At 40.9% G+C, this 12,086-nt stretch overlaps 1 protein-coding gene across 1 annotated transcript in view; it reads right to left on the bottom strand.

Annotated features, from left to right (window-relative positions):
• npr2 (natriuretic peptide receptor 2) overlaps nt 1–12,086 on the bottom strand; it is a 102,873-nt gene that overhangs the window by 60,116 nt on the left and 30,671 nt on the right. The window contains exons 6-7 of the mRNA XM_084047342.1: nt 9,632–9,767; nt 4,578–4,662 (exon numbers count right to left, since the gene is read on the bottom strand). Of these exons, the coding sequence (XP_083903468.1) occupies nt 4,578–4,662; nt 9,632–9,767 (221 nt within the window). The remainder of the gene's footprint in view (nt 1–4,577; nt 4,663–9,631; nt 9,768–12,086) is intronic.

Genomic DNA, 12,086 nt, shown 5'->3' on the forward strand with positions numbered 1-12,086 from the left:
GTGTAGTGCCTTGCCTTTCGCCTGTGAAACAGAGCAGAACGTGCAGCGTGAGTGGTGTTGAAAGTAAGATCGTGCATCACAGTTATTTAAACTAACGTCACCTTGCGAAACTAATGGCCCAAGTCATTTTTTTCAGGAAAAATAAAAAACTGCTCCAAAACAAAACTATATGATATTTCTTAATCATTTCACTCAAAACGTTTATAACAAATTATGACTATTAAAATAAAAATAACACTGTCTGTCAGTTACGTAACATAAGAGATTTAAATAGGTTTAAATAGGATTAAATCTGACTTAGGCCAAATAATTAGGCATTTTTTTAGCCTAAGTCACAAAACCATGTGTATTGGGCCAAAAAAAAATGCCAATTTTGGCCTAAGTCACACTAGGGAGTTAGGTCATTATACTAAAAGGGGAGGGAACAGCATGATCCTTTTCAATTAGGGGATAGGTGATTTTACCAGAGGTGGCCAGTGTCATGAAGAGCTGACTTAGGCAAAAATATAATTTTCCTCAAAAAGTGACTTAGGCCATTAGTTTAGCAAGGTGACGTGATGATTATTTGAGTATGAAATTGAATTGGAAAGTGATTTGCTGAATGCAAGGTTTAGTGGATTTACCTCAGGTCGGCATGCAACTCCTCCCTCTGTCTTCAGTTATTCCTCTGATTAAAATCCATTCAGATTGGCTTGACACCTTTCTGTGTTAATGTTCCATTTTGCACAAATTCATCAGATTTTGGGGCAAGAATGAGCTATGATGAAAACAAAACCCCCCAAAAAATGCACATGCGAAATACGTCTTGCGTCCAAATTGTTACATAAATTGCTAACGTGAATGTGTTGTTAGTCGTTGCATTCGTTATTTGTTCTGTTTGTTGATGTTTTTGAGGTTTTAAATGTTGCCTCCAAAGAATACTGACTGAGGAAATGAAATAGAAACATACATTTTTCATACTGCGTGCAGATTTGTCCTCGGCATTAACCACATTTATGGAAGCCGTTCAGTAGCTGAGAAGGTCAGGGTGCTTGTGATGAACTATTTGTATAATTAAAACTGAACATAATTAATACTCCAAATAATGAACACAAATACATAACCTGTGCCATTCATCAAATTCGTCATTTGACGAATGAAGCTTTTAGAGATGAATGCCAAGGACAGTCTGTTCTTTTTCCAAAGAATACACAAGTGCATGATGGCAGTTAAATAGCCACGCTAAGAGTAAATAGTTAGACATGTTGTCCATGGAGAGCTACAGCAGAGGACTTCAACTGAATAACATCATTAAAAGACTAAAACAGTCCTGCTACATCAGTGGTTCTCAAACTTTTAAATTTAAACTCTGAAAGTGTACAAATGGAACCAAATGGACCTGTAAGGTCCAATGTGCTAGCTACACCCAACCAGATCAGAGTGGTTTGTGTTGACCGACATTGCCATGCTTTTAGAGCCCTGCGTTCTCACATTTTGGGCAACAGAAAACATATTGACATTTAGCAAACAACAGCAAAAGCTTTTTAAGTGAATTAAAATAAAGTAGGATGTGCCTTTTGGCCTAAGGGTGGCGCTAAATCAGTAGACTTTATCCCATTAAGACTGGGAAAGCATCTGTGTCATTTTAAGATTTCTTTGGCTATTCAAAACATTGCAGATATACAGCTTGTAGGTCCGCGGCCAAATACATATCATTTTGGGGGTCCTTGACATGGAAAAGTTGGAGCACCACTGATACAGCAACATGTGGTTGGGATTTAGAAAACATTTTCAGATACGTATTTGGCCGCGGACCCCCTTCTGAAAATATTTTGTTCCAGGGACCCCCAGAAGCAAAGATTTGAGTTCAAAATGTTTGCTTTAAAAAATATGTATATTCAACGATTTGCAAAAACAAAAGTCACGATTTAAAAGAAAATATATACAGTAGCACATCTACAAGGTCATAGCACGGCACTCTGTGAGCGCTATGAGCTTGTATATCTGCTATTTTTGAATAGCCAAAGTATAAAATAACGGTTTAAGTGCTTACACAGATGCGTTCACAGATGCCTTGAGAATACAATGATTCTCAAGGCAGCATGAGCGCACTCAGAAGATTTCATGGCAGTCCACCCATTAGACTTAGAGATAGCTTGTGTGCGTCTGTGCGAGTGAACAGAAAGCATTTGTTTGAACTACCAGCGCCTTTCTGCCATGCATGTCTATGGTGTCAAAGTGTCCTTGAGCAAGACGCTGAACCCCTAACTGCAATTTACAATTTAGGCATTTAGCAGACGCTCACACACACACACACACACACACACACACACACACACACACACACACTTACTCTTAATCCAGAGGGATTAAGAGTAAGTGTGTGTGTGTGTGTGTGTGTGTGTGTGTGTGTGTGTATGTGTGTGTGTGTGTGTGTGTGTGTGTGTGTGTGTGTGTGTGTGTGTGTGTGTGTGTGTGTGTGTGTGTGTGTGTGTGTGTGTGTGTGTGTGTGTGTGCGCGTGCATTTATTTTAATCCAACCAATTGTTTTCAAGATTTCGGACAGAGGGACGGATGGATTTACGGACAGACAGACAGACAGACCGACCAAGTACAGAGCCAACTCAGGTCAAGTTTACTAAGTATACAGAGGGTTTTTAAGTGGTTAACATAACACACACACACACACACACACACACACACACACACACACACACACACACACACACACACACACACACACACACACACACACACACACACACACACACACACACACACACACACACACACACACACACACACACACACACACACTAATGGTCATTAAACGAGCATAACCATTCAAGTATTCAGTTGCTGGGCCAGTATCTGAGTTCACTTGGCAACTGGCAGAGTTCTCCACTGTTTTAAAAGCATCACCTGCTGAGCTGTTGCTCTGGCTACAATCATGTAAACCGTCTCTGTCGAGTGGAAACCTTGTTATGTCCAAAATGTATAGTTTTAAAAACATTTTAACCCATTAAGGCCCGGGACGCATCCGTGTCATTTTTAGATTTGAGCTAAAGGGCATTATTTTACACTTTGGCTATTAAAAAATAGCAGATATACAAGCTCATAGCACGGCACCGAGTGCCGCGCTATGTGCTTGTAGATCTGCTATTTTTGAAAAATCGAGAAAACGTGTGCAAATTCATATATTTATATTCTTTTAAAGCTAACATTTTTAACTCAAATATTTGCTTCTGGGGTGTCCCTGGAACAAAATATTTTGAGATGGGGGTCCGCGGCCAAATACATATAGTTTTGAGGGTCCTTGACATGAAAAACCACTGATATAGAAACATACATTTTTCAGAAAACTGTTGGGATTCAGGAGACATGTAGAATCGGCCTCAGGTCTTAATGGGTTAAAATAGTGAAAATTGCCGGTCTACAAGCTCACAACGCGTCGTCTTTTGAGCTACTCTTGTATGATGAAGAAGCACGGCGTTAATTTAGGAACAAACGTTGAAATATGAAGAAATTAGGTTTCTGCACGACGGCAGTGAAATACCACACTGGCACCTACAGTTGCATGCCCCATAAATCCTCTTTCAAACACACCGTCTTTCTATTCCCTCTCAATCAGTGGAAAATACTGGACTTAAGTGACATTTTTTGAGGTACTTTTTATTTGACTTGGGTATTTAAAAATGTCAATACTTAATAATTCTACTCCACTACGTCTCAGAAGTAGAAGTTTTTTACTTTTTACTCCACTACAGTTATTTGAAAACTTTAGTTAGGGCACGCTCCCACCAAAACATGGTCGGCTAGCGTTAAACCCAGGTTGTGCGCGGCCACAGTTTTTTGCAGCCAGCGGATTCTAAAAAACGGGAGTGACGTGCCTTTCAGGACCCTCCCCGTAGCCCGCACCGCCTTCTGCCTTCAGCACCATGGTGCTTCCTGAGTCTTGGCACGGTCCGCCTTCCACTCACCCGATTGGACAGAGGGGGAAAATCAACTCCTGCCTCCAGCAGTTTTATGCTTCAAATAGACAAGTCGTGTAGAGCAGATAAACGCAAGGTCTGCGCGACAGGCGGAAAGATCCGCTCTTGCGTGAATCCGCGCGTTTGCATTGACAAAGCATTGGCAGATTCTGCCCCCGAGGTGAAATAAAAGTGCGGTGGGAGCGCGCCCTTACAAGTTACTTTGTAGATTTGGATGATTAGATCTGCTATTTCTTTTACTTTTACTTCTGGTTCTTCAACTATACTTATAGGACTTTTACTTACATCTGAAATATTTCTACACTGTGGCATTTCTACTTTTACTTAAATAAAACACCAGAGTACTTTTTCTACCACTGCGCACGCTCTCTCTCTCTCTCTCTCTCTGTTGGGAAGTTGGGAACAGCAGCCAAAAATAGCAGATCTACAAGCTCACGTTGCGTTATGTGCTTGTAGATCGGCTATTTTTGGCGAAGGGATTTGGTGTAGATGGGAAAAAAGCGGTCCAAGTCCAGAGCCGAGCCAACTCAGGTCCAGTTTAACTGGGTCTTCTAGAGAGTTTAATTGGTTTCAAGCCGGGTTTGTGCGTGGACCCGAATGAACTCACCTGTAAATGAGGAAACTGGATATTCCAAAGATGATGAGCGCCAAGCCGGATCCCAGAGCCACGATCCCCAAGAGAGGCAGCTGACCTGGAGGACCAAAGGGAAAAAAAACATAGAATGTTGAAAATATGAAACCTTGTATCTGCCTGACAGCAAAAAAGTACATATTTTCTAATTTCTCTTTTCAATTACACACCCCATGAAGCATTGAATTCAAGGAGATTTTTTTTTTTTTGGAAAAGATGCTAATGTATCCGGCAGGGGACTCAAAAGAGACTCTTTGAGTTTCCTATCCTACCGGAGATACATCCGGTCATCAAATTATTGGCTCAGGAATGCGTCAAAAACAAAAAAAATCTCTTTGAAGTGGGTGATTGATAGAAAATGTCCAGTGACCAACAACGTACTTGAACCCAGTGCTCGAGTCAAAGTACAGGTACTCCTGGTCAAACACTACTTAACCTGAGCACAGCATACAGAGCACAGTCAAAAAACGGTTTGATTAACACCTTGTTAAATAACCTGGCCAGCCTTGGCCTTGACCATGCCCTCTAGTGACGGGGGTTAAGATAATAGGAATCAGTATGGCTTAAAATCTTCCAGAAATGTTCCCAAAAATATCAATAATCTTCCAGAAAGGCATATCTACAAGCTCACAACTCATCGCAAACGCATTGTTGTGCTTGTGGATTGACTATTTTCGCTAGAAATATAGAGTCAAAAGTATACAACATTTATCTTTGAAATGTGGTGAAGTGAAAGTCATGTATCCAAAAATACAAATACTCAAGTAAAGTACAGATACTCAAAAGAAAAATGAAGTACTCGAGTAAATGTGATACTGATACTGTCCACCACTGCACATGTCTAACAGATGTCGTCAGTGAGATCCTTCGGTCTCTGTTGCCAGTAGCAGTGGTGTGATTTTCTTGAATTGTGTCCACTTGCAGGCGGTTCAAAAACCATTCACCGCCACGTACTTTGGTGGCGCTTTCATTACCATTGCATTTATAATGTACATACATTAACCATGAACTATTGATTATACCACATGCTGTGAATCAAACCACGAATCCAAGCCCAGAGACTAGAAGAATATTTTACCGTCGTTCGTTGCCTTCTCTGACAATCGATAGGACAGTTGCAGTTGATTCAGAACGCTGCTGCTCGAGTCCTTAACAACCTAAACCCCAGCAGACGTATTGAAGGTAGGCCTGTCACAATTATTACATAATCACCTAATCGCAATTATTTGAGATAATCGCAATTATTTTAGCATAATCGTCATAATCGTTTCCATGTTGAAACACTTTCATACATTTTCCAAAAATTGCAGAAAGAGCAGATCTACAAGCTACAACGCGTCACTCTTTCTGCAATTTTTGCATTTTTTTTAAGTATAAAATGATTGAATGCGTCTTTGTATATTCAAGTTATTTGTCATAATTATCTGCCCTGTGCCATTTGTGATTATGCAGCCTAAAAACCAAACAGAAATTAGAATTTGTATTCATATTCCAATGTTCACACGCGACGCGTTGTGAGCCTGTCCGTCGGCTATTTTCAGCGAAAGCTTTCCCCACAATAACAGAAAACAGAAAATACACTACCATAGAGCCCTGAGGGCCGCTCAACCACATGGGGTTTAAGTGGTTAATAACGCCAAGGAAGCGGATCGTATCGCTCCACTTCTTGGATATTTGACACTGGCCTCCCTGTCTGTCAAAGAATTTACCTTCAAAAAGATGACTCTTAGTTTATGAAGCATTGAATGGCGTTAGGGCCAAAATCCATGTCTGATCTTGTGCTTAACCCTTTTAGACCGGGGAACGCATCTGTGTGTCCTTTTTAGATGTCTTTTGCCTATTCAAAAGTAATAGTAGTAGATTTACAAGCTCATAGCGGGGCACCGAGTGCCGCGCTATGAGCTTGTAGATCTGCTACTTTTTTTTTAGATCGTGAAAATTTGTGCACATCTTTCAATATCTATTTTTAAAGCGAAGCTTTGCTTCTGGGGGTCCCTGGAACAATATATTTTGAGATGGGGGTCCGCGGCCAAAATCATATCATTTCGGGTGGTCCACATGAAAAAAAGTTTGAGAACCACTGATTACAGCAACATGCTACTAGGATTTGCTTTAAAAAATAAATATATTCAAAGATTTGCACACGATTTTTCTATATCTGCTATTTTTTGAATAGGCAAAGGAATCTAAAAATGACACACAGATGAGTTCCCGGTCTTACAGGGTTAAGTTATGAACCGTCCAGACCGCTCAGGTCATCTGGGACAGGTCTGCTTTCTTCAACCCCAGAGTCTGAACTAAACAGGGAGCAGCGGTCCATTTTTATGCATACCACACATCTGGAACAGACTCCCAGAAAACTGCAGGTCTGCTACAACTCTCAATTCCTTTTTAAAAACGAAGCTGAAGACCTTTTTGTTTGCCACTGTCTTTTACTGAGGTTTTTTTCTTTCTTTAAAAAAAAAAAAAATCTCGTGCATTTTATTTGTATTCGGTTTTATTTTAACGTGTTCCTATTTTCTGACACGTCGTTTCATAATGTGTTTTGTGTGTCCGGTCTTAATTCTTGTGAATGTTTTGTGTAAAGCACTTTGAATTGCCTGCTCAAGGGAAACCTGCTACTTGTGATGAAAGAAAAATAAATCCTCTTGGCGAATAACCGTGCTTCGGTTGACCCCGAAGAGTATACAAATGGAACGGGTCCATTTGGTTCCATTTTGTATACTCTTCGGAGTTACATTACTTTTACTGCGTAAGTTCTACATTCAGGTAATCAAATCATTTGCATTTGGTTCTATTGGTTCTATTGTCTATTGTCTACTACTGTACAGCTAAATGTGGCGAGATAATTGAAACACTTTCCTGTCCGAGAGAGATGTTTCTCCAGTGCATATCATTTATGTGAAGCATCATTCTCAGGGATTAAAGCAAAAAGAAATCTCACGAGTCACGACTAAGAATCCCATTTAGACCTGTTACACCTTCCAAGCCGGGAACGCCTCTGTGTCATTTTAGTTGTTGCTATAAATATATAGCGCAACATTATTTAAAAAAAAAAATGTAAATAAAGATTAGCCAAGAGAAAGACACGCTGGCCTCTATGGAGGCCTCATTTACTCGAGTGTTGTACTCAAGTAAATGAGCTTTACTTACTTTCCACCATTCCTGTATTGTACATTTGCTGCAGCTTGGCGTTTCAAATCTTTCAGATTCTGATTTCATTCCTGTCTTCCTGGCCGGACTGACTGTGAAGCACGCGACGCGCAGAACCCATAACTCACAAGATGATTTGCAGATGGCGTCTGATTGTGGAAAAGAGGGAGATTTATTGTCCTCCTACTCGTTATCTCCCATTCCAAAGCATGTAATTGCAATGGCATTCTGAATTTGGCTTATTCCTACGCATACAAATTTGATCGTCTGTTTCATTTCGTCCCTGTAATTCTCTTTTACTGTGAATGTGACAGTTTTGATCCTAGCACTGTGTCAAGTTAAGCACTTAGGAGCAATTAGATTTTTAGTGGATAGAAGAAGAAAAAAAAACGTTGTCGTTACATTATAACATTCATTATTGCTTATCGTGTTAAAATAGATTTATGAGACTGTAAATAATGTATGAAACATCAATCGCCAGTGAGCGGTTTGATCTTCTGTTGAACCTTATTTCACTTTAAACTAGTATGAAACATCTGACAACGGGCTGGATCATCTCGTTTTCAGCTGCGACCGTGGCAGCTATAGTAGGATAAGCCAGTGTTTCGCAAACTTCTTTTATTTCAAGGACCCATTAGGTATGCATTATGGTGCGTTCACACGGGCAGATTAAGATACATGCTACCATTCATTTTCAATGGAAACCAGCGACAAAGATCCAAAGCTACAAATTCAAGTTGAGCAGGGTTCAACTTCCAGATTACAAAGCTACAACTCTAGCTCCGAAGTCTGCACGTTTGATGACGTCAGCGACCGCGTTGAGCAACACAGATACAAAGCAACACAGCGACAAAGATGCGGTGTATTTTTGTATCTTTGTATCTGTTAATATGCCTGTGTGAACGCACCATTAGGCTCACAGACCCAAAATAACTCTGAGAGTGTACAAATGGAACCAAATGGACCCGCAAGGGTCCATTTGGTTCCATTTGTACACTCTCAAGAGTTACAAACCCATAAGAGTACATTTACTTCCTAAATGTATCAGTCATTCCACTTTGAGAACCAATAGGATAAGCCACTCTGTCGGTCGGTCGATCAGTCAGTTGGTCGGTCAGTTGGTCTGTCTATCGTCCAACAATGCCAAGCGCATATTACGAACGAATAAAATGAACACTGAGGGTTTCAATTTGTAGCTATAATAATAGGTTTTGCACTGTCTCTTTTGGTTGGATAGATTAGAACCAGCTTTGGACAACCCTGGTAGAGTTCTCACTCTGGCATATGGCGCAGGGCCCTGAAGTTAAAGGCAGGGTAACAGTGATATTTTCTTTTGTTACAATAAGTGTTAAATAGCTCTATGTTGTGATAGTACTCATTGCTATAGAGTGTTAAGTAACAGGAGGTCTCTGCAGCTCTTTAGTTAACAGACAAAGCAAGGTTAAAGCTCTATCAGAATATAGAGAGCTTTTACCTTTTACCAAAAAAAAACGTATTGTTTTAACCATGCATTATCACTTACCCTACCTTTAAAGGTCGCGGAATTTTGAACCTATAGATTGTGTGGGAAAAAAAACATACCCAATGTCTTCTGTGTAAAAACGGCACGTTTTATAGAACAGGCTTGTTGCAGGACGTTTTCTAGACAAGGTGACTTGTAAACTAACCCCCCTTCCCCTTTACACACACACACACACACACACACACACACACACACACACACACACACACACACACCCAGTTCACTGGCGAACACATGAAGTCTGTGGCGGTTATGTATTAGGAAGTTTCTCTGGCTCTCGATGCCGTAATTGTTCCCAGATGACTTCCCCATGTCAGAATTTTAAGTAGAAAAGACACAGAAACAGGACGTGTACCGTCGTTGCACGTGGGGTCGTCGCTGGAGAAGACACAAGGCGGGTTGTCCAGAGGCGGATGCCCACTGCTCCACTGGATCTTCTCAGTCTGCGACCACATGATCTCCTTGTTGGTTCCGTTGTAGTAGGCAATAAGCTGCAAACACACACACACACACACATGGTTGTCATGAGAAGCTGTTATCGATACACATCCAGGCTCAGAGAGCATCGGCGTAAAAGCCTGATGTATTTTTAGTTATTCATTTACCTGCCTTGAATATTTGACTTGGCGCTTGACACCCGCCTCATGTATTGGTGTGTGTGTGTGTGTGTGTGTGTACAGTACCTGGAGTGATCTGTTTTTTTAAATATATATTGTATATATTTATACACTGCTGTCTTTTGTATATATATATATATATATATACATATACATATACATATACACATACATACATACATACATACATACATACATACATACATACATACATACATACATACATACATACATACATACATACATACATACATACATACATATATACATATAATATATATAGCTTATAGATCTGCTATTTTCACTAGTTTGGGCCCGGGGGGCAAACATGTCATTTCTCTTTTGGGTCTTGAGCTAAAAAGGTTTGGGAACCACTGCTCTAACAAGCTGCTGGAGTATTTATTATATTTACACTTGGAGGACCACACAGTCATTTTGGATGGCTTGAAGGGCAGATGCGTCAGCCATACCGTCAGCCAGAAACCTTGTATCTTCATATTTCAACTTATTATGTTTTCTTTTCTTTCTTTTTTTGGTAAATGAATACCCTACTTCATCGTACAACAGTGCCAGGGTTCTTTTTTCACCCCCAATTTCCTAAAAAGAAACCGTTTTGGACATACAAGGTTTCCACCCGACAGTGACGATGTAATAACTGTCTGGTTTAGGAGAAGGGGGTGCAGACCGAATGCGCTCTAAAATGGCTGATATTTTGGTTCGGTGTGCGTGTGTGTGTGTGTGTGTGTGTGTGTGTGTGTGTGTGTGTGTGTGTGTGCACTACAACGCCATTGCAAACTGTCCTTCAAAACTCATTCAGTCATGTTTCCAGTCATAAAACCTGTTTCCAGTGCGTTCAGGAATTGACTTTAAATAACATTACCTTTAAAAACAAAATAAGCAGACAGTGCTCTGGGAAAAAGGGGAAATTGTCCAAACACGATACATTCGACATTCTTTTTTGCACTAGTAGTAGATATCGCTTTCAAATAGTGGGTTTCTTATTTTTGGAAAAAAGAAAACCCATCTGTTGCTGATCATAAGAGAACCCACTTCTATTGCCCTAGGATTCTAAGTGAATATGGCCTTGTGTCGTTGATTTGAATCCCGCAATTAGCTTAACCACTTCAACCCCAGCATCCGTATTGTGGGGGAAAACCTTCGCAGGAAAATAGCATCGCAGCGCGGCTATTTTCAGCGAAAGCTTTCCCCCCGCGATAACATAAAACAGAAAAGACACTCGCATGCAGCCCTGAGGGACTCCGTGCAACCATAAGGGCCGGTCTTAAGTGGGTTAAGACATTTCCAACCAGGTCACCAGCTGATTCGCCAAATCAATCAGCTATGTGAGTCAACCAATTAAAAGCCGGGGGGAGAAATGAGACCAGGAAGTGACTGGCAGTCCCTGAGGAGGATCTGCTATGAAATTCTAACTCAAGTCAAATGTAGCTAACCCACTTCTCCTTCTTCTTCTTCTTCTTGTGCCCTGAGAGGAAAACACAGGGCCAGTTCACAGGAGAGAGTGTTTGCAGAGCGCAAAGACACACAAATATTTTCATCCGACTTGTGAATGAAATGTGAGGTTTTTATGCATCTTGTCATTAGAAGAGTCAGGACCTCGGAATATCTCTTAAATAATAATACCCCCGTACATTCGCCTTTAATTACACTGATGGCTCCACACACAGGAAGAAGGGGTTGGGGGGGGGGGGGTTTAAAACTCCCCATAACTCCCTTTTCGTAGCTGTCGTGTGTGAAAACCTTGCATGTCGAAAAGCATTTCTTTTTTCAGGAATAAAAATAACCTGCGTTCCAATGGATCCAATTATTTAGTCACAAGATCTTCTTAATACTTTTCATTCGGTCAATATTTATAAAACCCACAGACAGACACTTTCCACGTCTTTCTAAAATAGCTACGATTGTCAATCTACAAGCCCATACCCTAGGTGGGGTTGGCGAAAGGGCCTACTCTTGTGTGGAGTTTGCGTGTTCTCCCCGTGTCTCTCAGGGTAGTTAATACCCTCACAAAAACATGTAGTAATCCTGGTCGCTATACCGCCTCCCCCATGACAGCCGGGGCGCCTGATGGAGGGGAAGGGAACTGGTTGGAATAACGCGTTCCTTCCACACGCTACGTCCAACCAGGGAAACTCCCCCCTGTCAGGTGACAAGAAGGTCAGTTGGCTCTCATGC

This window comes from Gymnoscopelus microlampas (genome assembly GCF_963454915.1).
Source record: "Gymnoscopelus microlampas genome assembly, chromosome: 21".
Lineage (NCBI taxonomy): Eukaryota > Metazoa > Chordata > Actinopteri > Myctophiformes > Myctophidae > Gymnoscopelus > Gymnoscopelus microlampas.